The following is a 25,062-nucleotide window of genomic DNA, read 5'->3' as shown; positions in this document are numbered from 1 at the left end:
TTGGTGCTGTCCAACAATGGACAAAGTTACCTTGCAAGGTAGCTGACTCACCAACAGACATATTCAGCAGAAGAGTCATCAAAAAAAAAAAAAAATGCTAAAAAAAGAGGCATCATTCTTTATGGGACCTTATTGGAAAATATGTCTAATCTTCCCCTTCTGTGAACAATTCAGGCTCTGAGAAAATGCTTTTGGGGGGAGGGTTTCAGATTTGATGAAGTTGGACTCAGTACCTAAGAACCTATAGTGATAGGTTGTCCCCCTCAATTCTTCACACAAGATACATTTCAGAAATCGTGTTTCTTGCTAGGACTTTGAGGAATTGGGCTCCTTTGAAAATAACTTTTCTCCTCTCTTATTCTTTTTCTGACAGTTAATTTATGCCTTTGGAAACACTATTTACTTAAGGAAGCAGATAGTAAAATGACATATAAATTATGGAATAGTCATTTCAACAGTTTGCTTAACTTGGAAAAAATCTCTAGGAACAGAACTTTTAATTAAACATTTGCCTGACTATAAAATTTAGAGAAGATCTTCTCTGATGTTTGCATAGTTCTGGAACTTGGGAGTCTCATTTGTCCTCTGCCATATTCCTCGTTTCTCATCTTTTGGGGAATATAATTGTCAAGCCCATGGCATTGAGGACTTTGATTAGAAAGTGGTCATCTGCTTCAGGAAGTAAATGTTATGTATTTGCCTCTGCATTTGTCTCATAATTTGAAACTACTCTTCAGTCAAAATGTTTCCCTCATTGACATTATCTTTTAGAAAGCACATTTGCTCCATTTGATACACCTGTAACTCATCCACATGTAATTTCTCAAGAAACAGAAAAGCATACTAATTAACTTAAAATATTCAGCTCCTTCTACAATTCCCCTTTGCAGAGATATGAGTTTGCATTTAAACTTGTTCACTCTGTTTAATTGGAATTCATTTTAAATTAAGCAGCTTTGTATTTTTCCTTATCAGCTAAATGAAGATCATGATTTTTTGTGCTGCATAATTTGTGATGGAGAATTAAAAATATCCACAGAGTTGACGGTCATCTTATCACATGTAGAGGAGTGCTTGGCATCAGGCCCTTGGAGAGAATGTTATATTTTTAGAGGGGGCTGTGGAATTATCAGTTGTAAGAGCACAATTGAGGGGACAACAGTTTATGTCCTCTACAGCTGCTCTTAATTCATTATCAGAAACCATGGAATTTTTCTCCACACCTGAAGAACATTTCAGGGGTGGGAGGTGGGGGTTGTAAACATCTTTTTCCAATGAGTTCTTTTTTTGTGACACTAGTGGTAAAAATGGAGTTTTGAAATGGCAGATAGAATCAGTCCAGATTTCTAAAGAGAAGGTAATGAATATTTGAACTAGAATCATACTTTTGAAGAAAATGTTTCCCTTTTCCCAAGTTTAAGGTGAATTCATTGGACCTCACATTGGAATGCAAGCCAATAAACTTACAATCACTAAATTACCCACAGTAGGAGTGAGTTTTTAGACTAGGCAGCTGTTTTGGCTTCTGCTTATCTTTTTTTAAAACTGAAGTTATACATTGTATTAGTTTATGTCATATGAGTTTTAGGTGTCGGTTTCTGGGTTTCTGTTTATCTTATTGGAATTCAGTCTCTTGATAGAAGCTACCTTTTGAGTCTTAGTATAATTAGCAGTACATACCGAGAAAACATTGTGACTTTGGAGATTAGGGACACTATTCATTTATAAAATTGTAAATATCTCACTTTGACATGTAAAACCACTATGGGTGTAACTAATCTTTTAGTGTATAGTGATTTGTAATTCACAAAGCTTTTTTATGTATGGCTCTATGACATGGAGAGGCTCAGGCCCAAGGTTGAAAAACAAAGAGCTGAACCTCAAATCAGAACCTTCAAAATATAAGCTTTTCATATCACATCACATTATACCATCCATCCATGATTTTTGAAGTTACTCTATTACTTGATTTATCGGGATTACCCAGAACCATATCAAATCTCTCTCTCTCTCTAATCAGACAAAATACTGACAAGAGGTGAAAGGTTGAATGGTTTTGATCTGTTACTGAAGAAGATCATGGCGATACTCATTAAGAGGTTCCACCATACCCGCAGAAACTGGAAAGGTCTCATTGCTCAGGTTATTCTCCCCATCGTCTTTGTAACCACTGCCATGGGCCTTGGCACACTGAGAAATTCCAGCAACAGTTATCCAGAGATCCAGATCTCCCCATCTCTCTACGGTACCTCTGAACAGACAGCCTTCTATGCGTAAGTTTCTTTCTTCCAAAATGTTTCCCCAGTGCCTGCGGAGGCCTCAGTGTACCTCAGTGAATGCATGAAATGCTAAAGAATAAAGAATTATGAGGCACTGTACCTGATTCTGCCAAGGGAATGGACAACTTGATTTATAGCAACATGACACTTCTGTTGCCAACAGATAACTTTAAGAGCTTTTGTGTTTGTCTAAAAATAAAGTTATAGTATGTCTTTATTTTTAATGCCTAGACTTTCATCAAGAAAGCCTGGTTAGGTGTGGCTTCCCAATCTGTTGTTATATAGAGCAAATAACTTTTTTTTTTCAGCCTCACAAGTATTGGATAGTAATTTTTTTTCAGCCTCACAAATAGTGGATAGTAATGTAAGAACCCTGTATAATATAATATTACATATATACAATAGGTGATCACTAAATGCACATGATGATTAGGAGAATAACAAGGCAGCCAAATAGAGCCTGTGCTTATTTTTTTCCCATGATACTTTTTTTTTCCCCTGCTACTGAGTCTTTCTTGGATTTTTAAGAAAACTGTCCTTTGGACAGCATATTTTATTTTCCAAATTATTCATAAGCATGACTTTAATATGGAAGACTAGTGGAGTATCAAGGATTTGTTTCTATCCTTTATATCATAGGAATTCTCACCCAAGCACAAAGGCACTGGTCTCAGCAATGTGGAGTTTCCCTGGCATCGACAATATGTGTTTGAACATCAGTGATCCGTAAGTGGTTCTTGTTTTTTTTTTTTGCTTTTTTGTTTTTGACACTCAAGTTGTGTGCGTACATGTGCATGCATGTGTATGCGCACACACGCACGTGTGTGTGTGTGTGTATACAAGTGGGTGTGTGTTGTATGCTGGAGAAGGGCAGCAGCCTGAGAGAAATCTGTATTTAACAGATTTTAGTTCATTCCGTAGCTATGCTATGCTGTAACAGTGAACAGTAGGTGCTTTCTAACCTAAAAAGTTTCTTCCTGTGCATATTTTGTTTAACAAACAACCCTGTGAATTATTAATCCATTTTTAAGATGAAGAAACTGAGACTCATATGGACTGAGATACTTGTCTAAAAATATCTAGACAGTAAGTTGTGCAGCTAAAGCTGGGGTGCAAGTCTTCTGACTCTGTTTTTGCACTAGGTAGTATTGCTTATTCAAAATTCCAAGATAATACACAACGCATGTAAACCTGACATTGGTATATTCTTTTGCTAAGGTTGGAGAACAGGATGAATGAGCAGAGAAGAAAGGGGTCAAAAAGCCCCATCCTGCCTCATTAAGACAATTCAATGAGCTTTGGTTTCAACACTGTTCAATCAATAAGTGCTGTCTCTAATCCCTCACAAAATGTCAAATCACTTGAAAATGGTAGCGTAATGTATATTTGAGTTATGAAAAACCAGTAAACTGTACCTAAGACTACACATCTGAATTTAATACCCAATACTCGCTTATATACTCATACATAAATATGAGAATACACACATACCTCGCTTTAATATCATTTTTACTTGCAGAAGGTGCTTAACGAGAGGCAGTCTAGGAAAATGGAACACCAGTGGGGAGCCGATCACTAATTTTGGTGTTTGCTCCTGTTCAGAAAATATCCAGGTAAGATGGAATTTCATTTCAGTGAAGTAGGAGAAAGAAAGGAATAAATATTGAAACTTGAAAGATCTATCCAGGTTGCCAAAGAGTCAGTATAATTTCATTTTATGGAAGCTAGTAGCTCAGAGATGTGGAGCGGGGCAGCTCAAAAATATTGCCTTTGAACTTCAGGTCACTGTTTTAAATCCATCTCAGAACAAATTTCCAAAGGCAGGTAATTCGACGACAGTCTTTGTGGAAACCAACTAAAAATGAAATTTTGGTCTCAGTTCAGTTCTAACCGGAAAGCTCTATGTTTCAGACAACAAAGCCAACCATAACTGCCATATCTAAAAACACAGTGAGACTGTTTGGTGGTTAGCTGGCAAGTCAGTAATGTGTAAATCCAGAACAGAACTCCATTTCTAAGGAGCACCTCCAGCCTGCAAGAAAAACCCATGTCCTGAAAGAAACAGAAAAGATTATCCAACCATCCCTTACCTCGTCTGTATTTTATAGATACACACCTTCCTTTTCTAAGCCTGTCAATTCAACATACTTTTAAGAAAACCAAATTCGCTGGGGAAATGAAACACTGTGGAAGAGAAGAAGTCACTGTTCATTTCTGAGAGTGACTATGTTGTCAACTTACTTTCCCATAGGAACGGAATCTAGCAATGTTTTAATAGTGTCACATGATTCAACCCTACATTGTTTGTACAATATTTTAGAATGAAACTGTTTTCTGTAAACACAACCTATTTTTGTGTTTGCATGCAAGAGAGTTACAGTAAGAGCTGGGATCCCAGAAGCATCTTTTGGAATCCTTGCATATTTCAATATCAGTCTTACCCAGTACTCAAAGAGTTTCCTAATCCCTCATGTAATCTAGTTAATTTCTGAAAATTCCTCATGTATTTTCTTTAGTTCACAGTAAGAGTCAACTAACTTAGTATTTAAAATTGGAATACGGATAAATTTCGTTAATCAGAGGAAAAGAGAGAGAGAGAGAGTCAAAGCAAGAAAGAGACTTTTTAATGATAGAACAATCTGATGGTTATCAGAGGGGGTGGGGTGGGGGGGATGGGTGAAATTAAGGAGTGCACTTGTGATGAGCACAGGGTGGTGTATCGAATCACTATATTGTACACTGAAACTATTATAACACTGTATTTTAACTAACTGGAATTAAAATAGAAACTTAAAAAAATAAAAATAAATAAATTACCAAATACATATATGTATTATATATAAATATTTTATACGTATAAATGTACAGTGTGTATATATATATATATATATATAAAATGTGTGACAGTACCTACAAATACTGAAGATATATGATCCTATGGGATCAGCAATTCCATTTCTGTTATATACCCATCAGAAGTGTGAATACGTTCACCAAGAGGCATATACTAGAATATTCATAGCAATACTATTTGTAATAGCTACTCAGATTCCCACCAACAGTAGAGTGGATAAATCAAATGTAATCTGTCTTCACGCTGGAATTCTGTATACAGCAAAATGAGAATGATTAATCTACAACTACACACATCAAATGGAGGATGCTCACAAATGAATGATGAGTGGAAAAAGCCAAATACAAGAGAATATATATAATACAATTCCATTTATATAAAGTACAAAAACATGCAAAACTCTTCTGTGCTTTTACTTTGGGAGTGGTAGTTGTTCTGTTTCCTGATCTGGTTTCTGGTTACATGGTTGTGTTCCGTTTGTCAAAATGTATCAAGCTGTGTACTTATATGTGCTTTTCTGTACATACAATTCAACACAAGGTAAAAGCTAAAAAACTACATTGCATACATAAGTGTGTCTCTAATTATTTGCGGAACAAGTAGCGTTCTAGAAATGTGATCTTCAAGTTGATCCGACCTGATGTAAGGTCAAAGTCAGCATTTATTTTTTAGAGCAGTCTGCACCTCGATGTTCTCAGGGCACACTTGTGGTCCAAGCCTCAGGCTCTGGGACATCGTGTGAAGGGATGGAAGGAAAAATTGGGAAAGTGCTAGGCTTCTCTGGCTTTATGTCAGAGAAGCATGGGAAGCTTCAATGGAAAGTAAGTGGTCAGGAAGTGCAGAAAGCTAATACACATACAAGTAAGTGGTTAAAACTAAGCTCTGAAGTTAGTTAATAGTGGTGTAACAATACATTTAATTTTGACAAATGTATGATGATAGTAATTTAAGATGCTAACAATGGGGAAAACTGGGTGAAGGGTATACAGAGACTCTCTGTATTAAATTTTAAATATATCTATGTGTGTCTATAGACATATATAAGCACATTTGCAATATATATAAACTTTATTTTGGAATAATTTTACATTTACATATGTAAAGAATGGATTTAGATTTATTTAAAATTAAGTTATGTAGATTTAGATATATGTAAACTTGAACTTTTATACCAAGGTTTGTACCTTCAAAACAATACAACACACACTTTCATCCACTGCTGTCACCTGAGAACTTATGTCTGTCTGTTAATGTTTTCTTTTCAATTCAGAGCAAATGTTTTTTTGCTTTCCCGTAAATCATTGAGTGAATTTTAAGTCATCTTAGAGTTTAATCAAACTTGTCAGTACAGTGAAAAGAAAATCACACGTTGGTTAACTTGTATTCTTTTTGGCTTCAAGTGAGTCGTAAACCTATGCATGTGCTCCACTATTTGGTCTAATTTCTTGGCATGGGAAGATGTCTTCCTCTTCAAAGCTCTTCAGAGTCAGAAGACGGTCTTATCAGACTCTACCTGTTGCAATAATAGACAAATCATGAGACCAAACCTTCTTGATATCGTCTATTTGATTTGCAAAGAACTTAATTTTTAACTTTATTTTTCAGGAGTGTCCTAAATTTAATTATTCTCCACCTCATAGAAGAACTTACTCTTCTCAAATAATTTACAACCTCACTGGACACCGCTTGGAAAATTATCTAATATCAACTGCTAATGAATTTATGCAAAAAAGGTAAAAATACTCTGTTTATGACATTTAATTTAGCCTGTCTTGCTTTCAAATTTTAATGGTAACTGCTTCTTGAACTTGAGACAATACATGAAAATTTCTATTGATTATTTACCCGGTTAAAGTCTCTATTTTATCTAAATAATCTTATGTATTAAACCTTTAAAAAAATTTTTCAGTTCCCTCAAATTAAGACTCATTTGAGGAAATTGAAAAGCTTTGTTTTTTAACAAAAGTGTATTGTTAAACTTGTACATTTTTTTTTTTCCCTTGAAGCAATAACGTTATTGACTAGATTCTGCCAATTTGGACAGTTTTACGGCATAGTTTTAGGTGACAATTGGCCTTATTTACAATATGAATATCTCAGATTTAGATTATGATATCTGTGTGTGGATAAAATGTGTCCATATGTGACAAGGCCACAGGCCTTGTACCTAAGCCACCTAAACATTTGCTATGGATGTAAGGTTGGTAGACTTCTATTTGGGGTACTGTGGATGGACCTGGAAGACACTATGCTAAGTGAAATAAGCCAGACACAGAAAGGCAAATACTGCATGATCCCGCCTATATGTGGGATCTGAAATAGTCAACTCACAGAAGCAGAGAGTAGAATGGTGGTTGCCAGGGTCTGGGGATCAGGGAACATGGGGAAATGTTGGTCAAGGGCTACAAAGTTTCAGTCATGCAAGAGATTCTGGAGAGCTAATCTACAGCAATGTGACTGTAGTTAACAATACAGTATTGTAGACTTGAAATGTGCTAAAAGGATAGATCTTCAGAGTTGTCACTACACACACACCCACACACACACACGTGCATGCATGCTCATACAAAAAGAAAACGGTAACTATATGAGGTGATGGATATTTTAATCAGCTTGATTGTGGTGATTATTTCACAGTGTATACACATATCAAACCATCAAGTTGTACAGCCGAATATATACAATTTTTATTTGTCAGTTGTACCTCAGATAAAGTTGGGTCATGGGGAGTTGGTCATCTTGTAATAGCTATATAGTTTTCTCCTTTCCTTCATCTCTTCCGTCTTTTATTTCTCAATGTACATAACTGACTGATGTTCACTGTAAAATAATTACAAACTACATATACGCAGAAAGAAAAAGGAATCTCTCTATATCCACGTATAACCACTATTGATTGTATATCCTCCAGACATTTTCTAGACACAGATACCTGTAAATATTTTCAATTATAAGCATTATTATTATAAGCAGGCATTTTATTATAAACAAACATTTCTAAAACCTGCTTTTTATAAAATAAGGAATATACTGCCATGTTCTTTGTGTGTCAAAAGTATAGCTCTGTAGATCACATTTAGGATGATAGTCACAAGATTAGTCTAGTGTGACTAATTTATTTAACTCAACCATATTTAATTCAACCATAATTTGGGATATTTAATCTGTTCTTAAAATTACTGCTTGGTTTTTTAAGTCCACTTTTTATTTTCAAGAGACTATGAACTGACAAGCACCAGGCAATTATATAGGCACGATTCACCTTCAAATACCCAAGAAGAGAAAAAGTATATCACCAGGGGACAAACCAGGGGGGAAAGTTTGGAGAATAAAAAAAATGAAGCCATTTGAAAAAAGATGAGAACTGATCTAATATCACCTTAGTGATAAATTACTTCTTTAAAAAGGAATGTTAAGGGCAAAAATACTATAATTTTTGAGATGGCGCATGATCCAGGTAAGTTGGCAGAATTGGTTAGATTATATATCACTTATTTTCAGAATGATTAGTCCACATTTGCAATTGCTTAAAATGACTTTTTACTTCTAGTTACAGTGTCTACCTTAGACTAAAATATAATAAAAGATCAATAAAAAAGTAAAATATTTGTCAGGCAGTATTTATTTCATGCTATAAATGTGTTCCTAATGGAAAGAAAACATTGAGCCTTTAGTTAAACATTTTAGATCTATGTATAAATGTTTTCTCCATTAAAACAAATATAAGTTTTGTTATTCTTATATATAGGTATGGAGGTTGGAGTTTTGGGTTGCCTTTGACTAAAGACCTTCGTTTTGATATAACAGCAGTTCCTGCCAATAGAACACTTGCTAAGGTAAATTATGACCTTCCCTCTGGGATGTCATACAAATGAGAATGTGAACTTGAAATGCTCAAGCATTTTGATGAAGTAAAAATAAAACATGAGTGCAATCAATTTGAGAAGCGTTTGGCATAATGCTTTCCCCATAGCACTGGGGTTCCAGTCCTGTGTATTTACCCCAGGGAAACTTGGATACACAAGTACCGGGATACACATACAAAAATTTACAAAATAGTGTTTCTTACATTAGCTGAAACAGAATCCGAAATGTCCGTATACAGCAGAATAAATGAATTGTTGTATCATTCAGTAGAACTTTCAGGAGGTGCCTGGGTGGCTCAGTCGGTTAAGCATCCAACTCTTGGTTTCAGCTCAGGTCATGGTCTCACGGTTTCTGAGTTTGAGCCCTGCATCAGGCTCCATGCTGACAGCTCGAACCTTCTTGGGATACTCTCTCTCTCCCTCTCTCTCTGCTCCTCCCCCGTTTGTTCTTTCTCTCTCTCTCTCAAAAAACAAACAAAACAAAAAAACAAAGAATTTTCAGCAGTGAAATGAGCTTAGTTCCATAAGTAGGTAAATATCCCAAACATTATTAATAAGCAAAAGAACACTTAACTATCATTGCATTTACTATAAACTTTAAGAGTAGGCAAAACTCGGGGCTCCTGGGTGGCTCAGTCAGTTAAGTGTCCGACTTCAGCTCAGGTCATGATCTCACAATTTACAAGTTCGAGTCCCGCATCGGGCTCTGTGCTGACAGCTCAGAACCTGGAGCCTGCTTTAGATTCAGTGTCTCCGTCTCTGTCTGCCCCTCCCCTGCTCATCCTCTGTTTCTCTCTCTCTCAAAAATAAATAAACATTAAAAAAAAATAAAAAGAGTAAGGCAAAACTCAATCATATTGTTTAGAGAGACTATTGTGATTTTGATTTTGAAGAACACAGAATTCCGGAGATGTTCTGGATACTGGCAATTTTTGTTTCTTTTTTAAAAATTACTTTAAAGTTTATTCTGGGGGGGGGGGGAAAGAGAGAGAATCCCAGGCATGCTCGACACCATCAGTGCAGAGCCCAACGTGGGGCTCAAACTCACAAACCATGAGATCATGACCTGAGCCAAAGTTGGAAGCTTAACCAACTGAGCCACCCCCACCCAGGCATCTCCAGTTTTTCTCTCTTAACCTGAGTGATTGTTCAATGGATGTACTCCTTTCATCATTTTTTGCTAAACTGAACATTAATGTCTTATGCGTTTTTCTTTACATATATATTATATGTGTTTATCCTTGTTTCTTTTTTTTTTAATGTTATTGAAAAAGAGAGACAGAGCACGAGGAGGGGAGGGGCAGAGAGAGAGGGAGACACAGAATCCAAAGCAGGCCCAAGGCTCTGAGCTGTCAACACAGAGACAGATGCGGGGCTCAAACTGGTGAACTACAAGATCATGACCTGAGCTGAAGTTGAATGCTTTACCAACTGAGCCACCCACACACCCCTATCCTTGTTTCTTAAAGAGCATGGAAACTTAACGGAATTTGATGAAGACAAATAATCCTGTAGGCTTTATTATTATTATTATTATTATTATTATCATCATCTAGATCATATCTATGCTTTCAAACAAACTAGGGTCACAGAATCACACACAGAAGATCTACGGTAGTCTTAGGAATTTTAAATTGTCCTTCACACATTTCTCATTTGGTAGTAAGAGACATATATAGACTTGGGGGAGGTGGAGAAACTAATATTATTATGTTATATATATATGTATATGTGATATATATGTGATATATATATATGTGATATATATATATGTGATATATATATGTGATATATATATGTGAGATATATATATGTGATATATATATATGTGATATATGTATATGTGATATATATATATGTGATATATATATATACACACACACACATATATATAAATAACTGTGATAAGCCCAACACTAGTATCATCTGGTGCACAAACTACCTGATCACATCCTCACAACATTTCTATGAGATATTATGGAGCCTGTTTTAGCCGATTTTCATAAAAGGTCATATAAAAAGCAGACAGTAGTGTTGGAGATTTGAATGCCCTCTCTCTGCCATTTGTTCCTTTTCTTCCTCTCTCCACACACAAAGTAAACATTCTTGCATAAACAAAGAGTTCTAATAACCAATAATTTCTCTCTAAGTTAGATTTGTAATTTTAAATTATCAACTGGGTCTCTTGAATTGAGGCACACCAGTATTTTAAATCCCTCTGTTTTTGACACAGAAGGTAAAGTAACTCTCCTCCCTGTGCCTTGCAACTAAGAATAGAAAGTTAGTGTGGGAATTTCAAGGTTATCATTCTTGTTGCTAAGGACACAATGTTTGTCTTTGTATTTAATTTCTTTCTACATCCTTGCCTAGACATTATTTTATATTATTATTATTATTATTGAGTATGCTTTAGCTCTAGTCCCAGAGTCACTACAGACCAGCCACAGAGATGGAGATAATAACGATTTCTTCAGTTTATTTCAAGCTTTGCCTATGCAGAAGATACAGAATAACTAATAACGTGGTGCTATCATACAGAAAAAAAACCTGTTTTCTCAATCTCTGTCCATCTCTAAATTGGAAATGTAGAGGTCTGTGGTCAGCACTCTGGGGAATGGTTCTAATCTTCGAAGATAAAATAACTCATTGGGAAATTGTTGGTCTTATTTTAAATATAAATTCTGTGAGCTGTCAGATGTAAAGGCAGCCTAATTTATTTAAACACCATACTGATCTTGCCTCCCTTTTTGGAATTTAACAGGTATGGTATGATCCAGAAGGCTATCACTCACTTCCAGCTTACCTCAACAGCTTGAATAATTTCCTTCTGCGGGTTAACATGTCAACATATGATGCTGCCCGACACGGTAAAGTTACTTACACAGAAGCTTTTTGTATTGCAACTTTTGCCTCTCTCCCTATAAAAATGCATATAAGATTCCGTTTCCTCCAGGTATTTTATGGTATCTAAATCACAGATCTTTAAAAGGAGTCTGAAAGTAGTAACTACCACCAGATGGAACATTCTAGATAATTTCCTTAACTTTGGGTTAATTTAGTTTCCTCATTTATCAAATCAGGATAATAAAGCTTACTTCATGCTTATTTCTGGTCTCACATCTAGTAGCTATTACTCACAAGAAAACATTTTATTACTATTTACTTGTATATAGGCTAAGAATTAAAAATAATTAATGTTGATAAATCTAAAGATGAAGCCAAAACTTTTAAACTAAGAAGTTCTACACCTGATCATTAATTGAGCACTTACCCTATAATATATGCTTTATATGAAAAATTGCTAATCCTTACCAGTAGCCTTTCAGAATGAATATTTTTGTTCTCTGTTACTATTTTCTAGAGCCCAGACATGGAATTTGAACCCAAGTCTGTCTGAGTCCTGCCCCTTCAGTTTTCTAATACTTTTCGGTACTCAGCCAGATCTATTGCAGTTGGATTTCCCAAGAGGCATCCACGTGGTTTTCAAAACAGGATTTGGGGTTTTAAAAAGACTGATTTATTTTTTCTAATTCGATTACTGTCAGTCAAATCATTTTATCATCTTAAGCCTTGCTCAAATTATTTTTCCTTACTGATCCTAAAAAAAATAATAATGATGATGGAAACAAATGAGTAATATATTTATTAGCCAATACTGAGTCTATAGCCTAATAAATAGGCTAACAAATAGCCTATTAAACAGGAAAAAAGACACAACCGGTCTTTTAGAAATGCCAGCGTCTGTTTTTCTTTCATCTCCTTCCTGTTGGGCATAACAATGTGTGTTGGATGTTCTCGTGATTGTAGAAGTGAGTTATAGAGTCAAACACTCATTCTAGCAAGAGAGTCTGTCAGTCTTCATTTTAGAGAGAACAGCATTCCTTCCCACCTGCTATAGCAGTTTCCTAGCACGAGGAACCATGAAGAAAGTAACAAGACTGAAAGATAGTCCTTAGATCTATAGCACCAATAAAGGACATAGTCAAAAGTGACAAATTAAATTAAATGGTGATGAGTGTTAAGGAGGGCACTTGTAATAAGCACTCAGTGTTATATGTAAGTGATGAATCACTGAATTCTACTCCTGAAACCAATATTGCACTAATGTTAACTAACTAGAATTTAAATAAAAATGTGAAAGAGAATTAATTAATCAATTAATTAATTAAATGGTGACTAAGGCCAGATAGGTTTTGTGTAACCTGGTTTGAAATACTACTGAGTACTTGACTTTTGGTAGGATGTCTTCATCAGAACAAAAGATACTTGTTTCTATGGAGGATAATGGAAGCAGAAGAGCTGTAGATACGACTGGGGGAAAATGTAGCGTAGGTAGGTAGGTAGGTGAGAAAAACATACAAGCCACTTTTGAAGAGTCGGCTTTTGAAACCTATATTCAGGTTTCATTTATTAGTAGTATTCTTTACCAAGACTGAAGTAATCTAAATCACCCTGGATCCTAGCAGGCTTGTTGTGGCTCCTACCATTGCATGTTTTAAGTTACAGAATTTAAAGAATTAGAATTCTGGAGCATAAACTTTTTATTGACCTTCAAAGGAAATTTATTTTTTAGGTTTAAAAATAGGGTTTATGAGTTCTGTAGCAGTTAGTAGTAGTGTGCCCTTTTCTAAAAAACTTTTCTCTTTTTTTAATATTTATTTTTGAGAGAGAGAGAGAGGGAGACACGATCCGAAGCAAGGTCCAGGCTCGGAGCTTTCAGCAAAGAGCCCACCGTGGGGCTCTAACCCACAAGTCACTCAACTGACTGAGCCACCCAGGCCCCCTTAACTTCTCTTATATAGACTCATGAAAGTGGTCGCTTTCCACCCTCTGTGGGAGGAGTTTGATTTTCTTCAGAGAAGAAATCATGTCACCCTAAAATACTTTCATTGTCTTGTAATGCACATATGGGATCTGCCATGGTAATATTGTCTTTAAAAATCAACTCAATTGCTCTCCGGCCACCTCCCTCCCCCTATGACACTAGCTGTTTTAAAGCATGTTTGTTGAATTCTGCATTAATTAGGATTTTGCTTTAGCTATAAAATTGATTTTCTTTGAATTCTAACATGCTAGTAAAAATCTTTTAATTAGTTTTCCTTTGCTATGTCAATAACTATTATTTTCATGTGGTTCCCTCTAGTGGTTAATTTAACATGAAAATTCTGTTTTCTTCTCAAACAATAAAGGTTTGCTTGTTTCCCCTAACAATTGTTCTACAATGAGGCTCTTTTCCAAACATACGGACATATTGTTCCCTCTACGCTCCTGTTTGTTCTGACCCTTTAGTGCATTAGTAGTAATGATCAATGGAAAGCACCTGGTTTTAGATGTATGCCCATAGAGACAACAGAAACAGATAATATGTTATTTTTAATGTATATTATATATGGGGGAAATAATTGAAATTTTAAGGTTCAATATGATGTAATAAGTATTCATTGACTGATCACTGTAGTCAGAACATTATGCTGGATACGGTAGAACCCACAGAGAAGATTTTTATACATCCTCAACCCTAATGCATTTACTTGATCTTTCTGCTAAAAATATCTATGAAACACTTAGTTTGGCAGCATTTTTCATAGTGGAGTAAACGCATTTGCAAAGATTCCTCTAGTGAAATAATGTAGTTCTTGATTCTGAAATACAAGAAAGAAATAAAAGAAATGTTTTTCCCCTGCCTATATTATAATTCAACAATAAGGTTTAAGTAGGGCCCCAAGGAAAACTGAATCTCAGTAAAAAGAGAGACTGTTAATTTACACAAAAGATAAGAAAAGTGCATTCCCCCAATGATGTGATTAAAGTTACAGGCCAAATTGATTATTATTGGTAGTTTCTTTGTTTTGCTTTAATTAAACTTTTTTTCTTTAACATGTAACAATTGCAGAATTCAACCTCAAAATATGTTACATTCTACTCAACAAAAATTATAAATTTAAGTTAATGGAGGGAATATAACTTTAGAATAATTTATATTTGGCTGCTGTGAAAGGGTCTTAATATCTTGATATAATAAACATATACTACATGAGCAGTAAGTGAGAAAGTTCTTGCTCAGCTTATGACTCTAATAAAACAAATATTTAAGAGACAGCCTCACTGCCATCCCCTACTATTCTTTTCCAAAGTTACTCAGACAGTATAGACTTCGTCTTCACACTGTAGTCCCTTGGGAAACTTTTGCCAGCCCATTTTTGACTATGACTAATGATCATCCTCTGATAAGCGGAGAAAAGAATCTTGTTTCTAACTCAGAAACTATAACTGATTATGGGAGATCCCAATAATTTAGGACTGTATTGGAATTAAATGACTACTTTCCTGGCACCAGCTAGTTTCTCTGAATTCTCTTGGATCTTTGTGTCTCAATGAAAACCCGTCAGAGATGACTGAAGCTCTCAAGCCTTACCCTAGTAGATAAAGTTCTAGAAAAATAGACGTCTTGGAGGTAGTGAAAGAGGAAGGATCTTCTCAGGCTACAGTATTTTCCCAACCTGGCCGACAGCACGATAAAGAGGGATGAGGGTGGTCAGTGTTCTTTAGGAGATCCTCATATAATTGGTCTGAAACACCAATGTAGTAAGTGCCGCTGAAATACAAACGTGCATGATTAGATGGGGAGAAGAATGGAAAATGTAATAGAGGGGAAATGCCATATAAGAAATGGAAATTCTTGTCCCTTCCCCCAAAATTCCATACACAATGGGAAAAAACATTTTTTTAATTTTTATGTGAATGCCACCAATTGTGTGGCATTGATGAGATTAGTTGGCGGAGGTGGGCAGCGGGGGGGGATAATTTTCCTTTAAAATACTATCCCCAAAGCAAAATTATAGCATAAGGAGGAAAGTGTTATGCATTATTCATCCAAAAATTGGTATTTCTGAATAACTGAATATCTACTAATGAACAGAACTGTCTCTTCTTTAAGGCATCATCATGTATAGTCATCCTTATCCAGGAGTGCAAGACCAAGAACAAGCCACGTAAGTGGAAATATCTGGTATGACTACATTACTCCTTGGCATAGTGAAGCCTCTGAATAAAGTACTGTAATTGGAAATCACAGTTGTATCTGAATGAATGTCAATCTAGAAGAGCTGTTAATACAAGTCACTGACTGGGATAAAAGGAAGTTTCTGAAAGTCTGTGCAGTGGGGTTGCCAAGTGAGCTTGCTGGCTGTAGAGTCAGAATCTGCTGCTTTTATAAGTCAAGTGCCTAAGTGCTTCATCATTTCAATTTCCCTGCATAGCATTTAAGTACTATTTCTGTGCTCAAGGACTATATATTCCTTGCATACACCCAGTAACCCTTAGAGACCGAAGTGGGCTTTTTTTTTTTTTTTTTGATCAAATATCCCTAGTCAATTCAGATGCACTAGAGCTATACTTATCCAGGGTCATAGCCAAGTCATGTAGAAGATATTATCTGGCTGCCTTGCAGGAAGACTTATTTGTGTCACAGCCAAGTCGTATACTGTTTTGTTGATGGTTTTAGTCATGAATCTTTCTGAAAGGAAAAGAGTTCTAAAAACTTATGTATGCTCTCCTCTCCCTATTGCTCACTACAGAATGAGCAGCTTAATCGATATTTTAGTGGCACTCTCCATCCTGATGGGCTACTCTGTCACCACCGCCAGCTTTGTCACCTATGTTGTAAGGGAGCATCAGACCAAAGCCAAGCAGCTGCAGCACATTTCAGGCGTCGGTGTGACTTGCTACTGGGCCACAAACTTCATTTATGACATGGTGAGTAGCTTGCAGGAAAGACAGGATTGATTGGGGTAGAAGATACCACTCTTATATACAGGATTTATTCATGCCTACCTTGTTAAAATTATCACTACAAGTCAGTAAATTAAGAAAAAAATAATTTGGGGGCGCCTGGGTGGCTCAGCTGGTTGAGTATCCGACTTTGGCGCAGGTCATGATCTCACAGTTTGTGAATTCAAGCACTGTGTTGTGCTGACATTTCAGAGCTGGAGCCTGCTTCAGATTCTGTCTCCCTCTCTCTCTGCCCCTGCCCTGCCCATGCTCTGTCTCTCTCTGTCTCTCAAAAATAAATAAACATTAAAAAAGAAAAAAGAAAAAAATAATTTGCATCAGACTTACAGTCACCCGATAATTAGAAGAAAGAGCCACCTCCCCTCGTCTCTGTGGTCTGAGGACCCACCGATATCAGATTCCCCTGGACATTTATTAAAATGCAGATTCCTGGCCCCCTCCAGACCTACTAGTTCTATACTTTGGGAGTGGAACCCAGAGAATATACATTTTAAACAAAATCCTCCAAGTTATTTTATGCATAATAAGGTTTGAGAGCCACTACTGTGGAAAAATAGAAAGCAAAATAGCCTTGCCGAATGGTACCAAATACTAATGGTAAAAACTTCGAAGTAGCAGTCCCTGATGAATGACACATTAGAGGAGATGAGTAGGGACAATAAAGGATGAATATCATTGACAGCTCTCTCATTTGCATAAAATGGGCCCCAAATTCAGATGGTTTTTCTTGACTCCAAATGCGCCAGTATTGGCCAAAAGCCCAGGATGTGGTATGCATTTGCCTGGTGATTATGGCAGAATTGTCTGAGTTGCTGTATAGATCATTGGCTTGAAGAGCTAGAGGGTAATTATCTGCATATCCACTTTGTTAATGTATCCAGTGAGGTCTGAAATGCCTTTGTTGAAGAAGTCAAATCTAAAAGAATGGTAATGACTCCTCTGGACTTAATAGGAGTTTTAATGTCAAGAGAGCTCAAAGTACACACTTCTGCAAAGGGCTACTTACTACTCAGATTCCATTGTCATATGTCTGGTGCTCATCCCAATTTAGGAGATTCCTCTCCCTTCCAGATTAAATTACCATCTCTTTCATAGTGTGCCTCTTGCTGCAGCCTGCACAGCATTTACTATTTCTATTTGCCAATAAAACACTGAGTTCTTTGTTCATATACTGTGATTCCAAGAATGTGTGGAACCTGCCACCCCACTGTTTTACGCAGAGTGGCTCACACCGATAACCAGGCCTTCGAAATCAGCCACCTGAGAGAGTTCCAGCATTCAAAATGAAATCAGTACTTTGAAGACTGCATCTAATACCAAGATACCTGACTGTCTTATCTTTCTCACTGAACCTCTGTCACAAAGTGATCCCCAGTCTCAAAGCCTGGAGGCAGGAACACCAGGGACTCCATGTACATCTATAAAGATGGTGACTGGCTTGACCTCATATTACAGGAGACAAATTCTAGAGTGAAATCAGTGTAAAATAAGCTGAACTTACAAGCAACAGGAACATAAATAAAAATTCATTCCTTCACATACTTCAAGGTTAACTTGTTATCGTTTTAACTAGATGGGCTATTGATGTTTTTGGGAAAATATTTGCCATATATATATTTTAAATTTTTTTAAACGTTTATTTATTTTTGAGAGAGAGAGAGGGAGAAACAGAGTGTGAGTTGGGGAGGGACAGAGAGAGAGGGAGACAGAGAACCAAAGCAGGCTCCACACTTTGAGCTGTCAGCACAGAGCCCAGTGCTGGGCTTGAACCCATGAACCATGAGATCATGACCTGAGCCAAAGTTGAACACTTAACCGACTGAGCCACCCATGAGTCCCAAATATTTACCATGTATTAAGCATTGTTTTACATATTCCCATAGGTCTTCTACTTGGTGCCTGTAGCATTTTCAATTGGTGTCATTGCAATTTTCAAATTACCTGCCTTCTACAGTGAAAACAACTTAGGTGCCGTATCCCTCCTACTTCTACTGTTTGGGTAAGCTGCAGTGAAAAAAGAATTAACAGAACTAAGTGTTCTGAGGCACAAACAGAAACTAAATCTCATTAGCTAATTTACAATTGTCTTGGGGTTTCAGTAGCCATGAGTGATGACTGACAACACATTATACTTGCTAGTCCACAGTTTGTACAGTACAGTACTTCTGAAAATGAATGTTGTCGTTATTAATAGTAATATCTAACATTAATGAGTACTTACTAGGTACCAAGTGTCATGATTGGTAATCTACACATGTAATATAAGCTACATAAAAATGGATGTTTCAGAATGATCGGAAAAATTTACATACATGTGTGGATTTGTGTATTGACAAATTATGAGTATATATCACATTGCAAGGTATGTATCCTCATGTATATTTTATTTATATTTTTATGGATGTTTAACACACACACACAAGTATTATTTCTGTATTGGGGCTATACAGGTAGTATGGGTTGATATAATCAGTGCTTAGCATAGCAGTTCTTTCTGCCCTGAATGCATGGGCAGTAGCCATTGACATAGCAGTGTAGCAGATGAAGGTTTACATTGCCTCCGGTTCTTCATCATTACCCCAAAGGTTGCTCAAGTGTTTGCTCACAGCAGGACATCCAGCTTCTGAGCTTTCTCTGTCTGCTAAGTTAGCTTACCATAATGGCATTACTTTTCTTTAAATTATAAGATTTATATTGATTAAACTCTTATTTCTGAGAGCAAAAAAAAAAAAAAAGTTTCTTGGATTGGATGACAGCATCTCTAAAAGGAATTCATTTGTAGTTGTGATGATATAGAACTACTCAAGTTTCCTTAAAAGAAAAGCTTCTTACTGTCACTTTTTTTAAAATTATTGACTATTTTATTTAATTTTTTAAATTATTGACTATTTTATTTTTTTATTATTTTTTTTAATATGAAATTTATTGTCAAATTGGTTTCCATACAACACCCAGTGCTCATCCCAACAGGTGCCCTCCTCAATACCCATCACCCACCCTCCTCTCCCTCCCACCCCCCATCTACCCTCAGTTTGTTCTCAGTTTTTAAGAGTCTTACGCTTTGGCTCTCTCCCTCTCTAACCTCTCTTTTTTCCCCTCCCCCATGGACTTCTGTTAAGTTTCTCAGGCTCCACATACGAGTGAGAACATATGGTATCTGTCTGTCTCTGTATGACTTATTTCACTTAGCATAACACTCTCCAGTTCCATCCACATTGCTACAAGGGGCCATATTTCATTCTTTCTCATTGCCATGTAGTATTCCATTGTGTATATAAACCACAATTTCTTTATCCATTCATCAGTTGATGGACATTTAGGCTCTTTCCATAATTTGGCTATTGTTGAGAGTGCTGCTATAAACACTGGGTTACAAGTGCCCCTATGCATCAGCACTCCTGTATCCCTTGGGTCAATTCCTAGCAGTGCTATTGCTGGGTCATAGGGTAGGTCTATTTTTAATTTTTTGAGGAACCTCCACACTGATTTCCAGAGCGGCTGCACCAGTTTGCATTCCCACCAACAGTGCAAGAGTGTTCCCGTTTCTCCACGTCACTTTTTAAAAATCCAAAGAATTTGTCAAAAAAAGTTTTTATAATACAGAGATCTAGCTGTGAGGCTTAGTGACGCATCCCTAATGTTTATTTTCACTTTGGAGCCCTATCAGAAGTTTTGTCTGTTTGTTAAAGAGTAAGGATTAAAGCATAATTTTAATCCTTGTGTTATTTACATATAGGTATGCCACATTTTCTTGGATGTACTTACTGGCTGGGCTCTTCCATGAAACAGGGATGGCTTTCATCACTTACGTCTGCATCAACCTTTTCTTTGGCATCAATTCCATTGTCTCCCTGTCAGTGGTATACTTCCTTTCCAAGGAAAAGCCCAATGATCCGGTAAGGTCCATTATTCGCCTGGTAAACTTCAATAAACGTATGAAATGTTTCAGTATGTTCAAGGTGAAAAGATTTTCTACATTTTGCATTCTCTAAATAGAAAAGAGGAATTTCAGTTAATTCTATTAAGTTTGATAGAAGAGAAACTACAGCCTTTTAAGATTCTTTTTAGTTTCCAAGTAGGTTAATGCCTATGATTATATTTACTCAATGTCAAAACTATTGGCATTTGAAAGCGTTCAAGTGGAGGTGAAATCAAATTATTGTGTACAACACTAGAAAAATCATGAACCTATTGGTCCAGTGAAATATTTATTCATTAATTGTTATCATATGGTAGGAACAAGGACAATGGCTCAGTTATGTGACTATTGGTTAAGGGTGTTTTTTTTTTTTGTTGAACATTCATAGAGAACAAACCTGATATGTTCCCTTTCAAGCATGTATTAGATAGAGTCTACTTCATTGTGAGCATCACTTCCCATTCAAAGCTGACAATTACAGTTAGTGAGAAGGGAAGCACGAACAGTGCTGGGCAATTGAATGAGAAAGAATGGAGAGGAAACTACGTGAACTGAGGAACAGACAAGCACACTCCAGGAGGAAGAAGACAATTCATGAGTTGCAAGTGGTTGGCCCAAGTGTGAATAACGTGAAAATAAGCCATTTGCTCCTCATGTAGATAGGTTGTCTCTCCTTCATCTCAGTTCACCATTTAGCCCCTCTTCAAATACGAATTACCTAAAGTTCTAAAACTTCACTGTACCAAATCCCTTCTTTACCTAGGCATGACCAAGACCCTGTACCAGACCTCAACATCCTGGCTATTTCTACACTTCTAGGATCTAAGGCAGGGCTAGAAGTGATTCTGTCTCCAGGGTTTGGCCTGATGCCTCAGATCATCTCAAAAAGAAGATAAACCTTTTCTGTTTATATTTTAGTAATAAATCTCCATGTTTTGGTTATAGTAAATATTTACATGTAAATTCAACACACATGGGAAATAATTGCCGATCTCGATAAACTTCCCCAGTTTTAATATTTGCCCACATCACATTTGCTCACATCAGTTTTAAATTTTTGTCAATTTGTCAGAAGTCTAACACTGAGTTTCATTTTTTTTTTCTCTTATTTCAGACTTTAGAACTTATTTCTGAAACCCTCAAGCGTATTTTCCTGATTTTTCCACAATTCTGTTTTGGCTATGGTTTGATTGAACTTTCTCAACAACAGTCGGTCCTAGACTTTTTAAAAGCATATGGAGTGGAATACCCAAGTGAAACCTTTGAGATGGATAAACTAGGTGCCATGTTTGTGGCTTTGGTTTCTCAGGGCACCATGTTCTTTTTGTTGCGGCTCTTAATCAACGAATGGCTAATAAAGAAACTCAGGTAAATAAAAAGAAAACATCGTGTTTGACATGCATGATAGAACTCAATTCAAAATATTTAGGAAGGAACAATAGTCTAAACCTTTCTATTAGTAACGTGGAAATGTGCTAAAAAAACTTAAAAAAATTGTAACATAATTCACCACTCATTCCATTCAGTAAATAGTTATCACACCTCACTCTGTGTCTGCAAGTATTATTGTAGAGTGAGAGAATAAAATTAAACAAGCACAATTGTTAGCCTTAAAGAGATTAAGATTCAGTGGTGGAGAGAAAATGCATACATAAACAAAGGATGTAGTGTTTGAGTTGAGTTTAAAGGATGGCTAGAAAGTAGAAATGAAGAAAGAAGACTGAGTGAGTAGTGTATTAGCAATGGGTTTGAGAGAAGGTTGAATAAGGAGAAAATGGAATCTTAAATAAAAAGAAATATGCATACAATTGACCCGACTATTCCATTTCTAGGATTCTTTTCCTACAGATATGCTCACACATTTGCAGATTTATGAATGTATAAAGCTATCCATCAACGCAACCATTCTTAATAGCAAAAGAATGAAAACAGCCTAAATGTCCTTCATGGACTGGTTAAATAAATTATACAAATTTACATTTTTTCATAGGTAAACACTTGCAGGCATTAGAAAGACTGATACAGTTCTGTATGGAATATTTGGGATTACTACTAATACTTATTGAGTGAAAAATGCTAAGTTCAAAACTTTGTGTGAAGTATATTATCATTTGAGTTAGAAAAGAACTATAATTTATACATACATATGCATATACTATCTCTCTATGGGTGCCCTGCTGAGGAGAGCTCTATAGAGTTGAAGGAAACTTACTTCTCACTATATATTCTTCAGTACCATTTTAATACATGGTGTGCATATATCACCTATTGAAAAATAAAACTTAAGTTAATAGTAATAAAAATAATGACAAGAGCAAAGACCGAGAAAAAAATCTTAAGTGTATTTGAGAAATGAGTAATACAATTTGATTAGAACGTAGAATAAAGGCAACGAAATAGTAGGAGCTCAAGCATGTGGCTGGAAGACTATGGAGTCTATTGGATACTTGGGTAGAGAGATTATTTGGACTTTTTCAACAAACAAATAATAGTCCAATAAATGTTTTGACCAGAAAGCAACATGGTCAAACGGTGCTTTAGGAGATGTGATTCTGTGGAGGTCATACAGTTTAGAATGGAGGATCAGAGATATTGGAACAGTTAGAAATTCTTGAAGAATTTAGTGAGAAACAGTGAAAGCCTGTGATGGTAATAGAAATAGACAGAACATGATTGATGACTGGGTGTTCCAAGGCATTTCCAGTGTTAGGAGACTGACTACATGCGTAGATTTTGTAATGGGGAAGATTCAAAGAAAACATCACAGTTAGAATCTCTGGGGATATCATTAAAAGAAACAGGGACATTGGGAAGAAGACCTGAATTGATTTGTTGGGTTTTTAAATTTTGTTTGGATTGGTTTGCTTTAGCATACGTTAGGCAAGGTACTGATGTGGGTTTGAGACTGCTTTCAGGGCTGATAACCTTAATATATTGCCTAGATACTAAGTAAGACATTCACAGTAAACAGAACATAGAGGGACATTCATGTCACTGAATATGGTGAAGAGCATTTGTACTAATTTTTAACTTACTTAAGTAGCATAATGCATAACAAATCTGAAGCTTAGTGTGTGATTGCGCGCTTTTAGTGAAGTGAGAATTCATTAAAACATGTTGAAATTGAGCGGTGCCACTTTAAAATCATTGATGCAAAATCACTGGGTCTTTCTTTTTTTTTTTTTAGACTCTTCTTTAGAAAATTTAGTTCGTCTCCTGTAGTGGAGACAATAGACGAAGATGAAGACGTCCGAGCTGAGAGATTAAGAGTGGAAAATGGCGCAAGTGAATTTGACCTGGTCCAGCTCCATCGTCTCACAAAGACCTACCAACTTATCCACAAAAAGATTATAGCTGTAAACAACATCAGCATTGGCATACCCGCTGGGGAGGTGAGGAACTTGCTCTGTTCCTAACTGTCCTTTATATTGGCATGTTAAGTCACAAAAATCTTTAAACTTTCCTATTTTTTTCTAGAAATGTAGAAGTCAACCTCTGAATATCTTGATGGATGCTGTGTATACAATGTACACATATCCTTATGTTACTTACTCTCTAAGTCTTCCCTCTCGTCAGGGAGGATTCGCCACACACCTACTTCTAAGCCCCTGCCCATGCTACCTACTGTCCTCCCTGGGCTGGACTTTTAGTCAAGAAGCCCGTGCAGGGCGCTGTCTTCAACTTTCAGTTTTTAGCTCCCTGTGAAAGACAGCATGAAGAGATCTGTTGTCAGAAGCGAGATCCTAGGGGTGCCTGGGTGGCTCAGTGGGTTAAGCATCTGACTTGGGTGGTTAAACGTCCAACTTTGGCTCAGGTCATTATCTCACGGTTTGTGGGTTCAGGTGGTGCACTGAGCTCTCTGCTGTCTGTGTGGAGCCTGGAGCCTGCTTCGGATCCTCTGTCTCCTCTCTCGGCCCCTCCTCTGCTCAAGCTCTCTCTCTACCTCTCTCAAAAATAAATATGCATTAGAAAGTTGTTTTTAATAAAAAAAGAAGCAAGGTCCTAGAACTGCATTCATATTTATTCTTGCCATTTTTATATAAGAAATATTAAGCCAGCTTTGAAAAGAAAGAGAAAATGTGGGCATTTCCCTTAGTTTTTTTGAGGAGAGCTGCAAACCACATGCATCCAATCCATTCAACAGCATAAAGAAATTATTGCTTCAGTGGCTTATTCAGTAGTGATTTTGTGTGAATAATGTGAAACCTATAAATATAATTACTTTGTCAAGTTAGCGTATCTTACTTATGGAATATTTTATCATGTCATGCAGATAATATAATATGTAAAACAAGTCCTGTGTATATATACAAATGTTCAGATGGTTAAAGGAAAAAAAAGATCTTTGTTGTA

General features: G+C 36.3%; 1 protein-coding gene across 1 annotated transcript in view; it reads left to right on the top strand.

Moving 5' to 3' along the window:
• Nucleotides 1–25,062, top strand: part of ABCA12 (ATP binding cassette subfamily A member 12) — a 174,897-nt gene that overhangs the window by 136,779 nt on the left and 13,056 nt on the right. Inside the window, exons 34-45 of the mRNA XM_042993914.1 lie at nucleotides 2,021–2,273; nucleotides 2,919–3,005; nucleotides 3,799–3,892; nucleotides 6,739–6,866; nucleotides 8,882–8,969; nucleotides 11,761–11,866; nucleotides 15,937–15,991; nucleotides 16,577–16,754; nucleotides 18,674–18,789; nucleotides 20,527–20,686; nucleotides 21,824–22,077; nucleotides 23,897–24,101. Coding sequence (XP_042849848.1) covers nucleotides 2,021–2,273; nucleotides 2,919–3,005; nucleotides 3,799–3,892; nucleotides 6,739–6,866; nucleotides 8,882–8,969; nucleotides 11,761–11,866; nucleotides 15,937–15,991; nucleotides 16,577–16,754; nucleotides 18,674–18,789; nucleotides 20,527–20,686; nucleotides 21,824–22,077; nucleotides 23,897–24,101 — 1,724 coding nt within the window. The remainder of the gene's footprint in view (nucleotides 1–2,020; nucleotides 2,274–2,918; nucleotides 3,006–3,798; nucleotides 3,893–6,738; nucleotides 6,867–8,881; nucleotides 8,970–11,760; nucleotides 11,867–15,936; nucleotides 15,992–16,576; nucleotides 16,755–18,673; nucleotides 18,790–20,526; nucleotides 20,687–21,823; nucleotides 22,078–23,896; nucleotides 24,102–25,062) is intronic.

This window comes from Panthera tigris, chromosome C1 (assembly GCF_018350195.1).
Source record: "Panthera tigris isolate Pti1 chromosome C1, P.tigris_Pti1_mat1.1, whole genome shotgun sequence".
In the NCBI taxonomy this organism is placed as follows: domain Eukaryota; kingdom Metazoa; phylum Chordata; class Mammalia; order Carnivora; family Felidae; genus Panthera; species Panthera tigris.
Note: the sequence above shows the minus strand (reverse complement) of the source record. Positions and strands in the feature narration are given on the sequence as shown.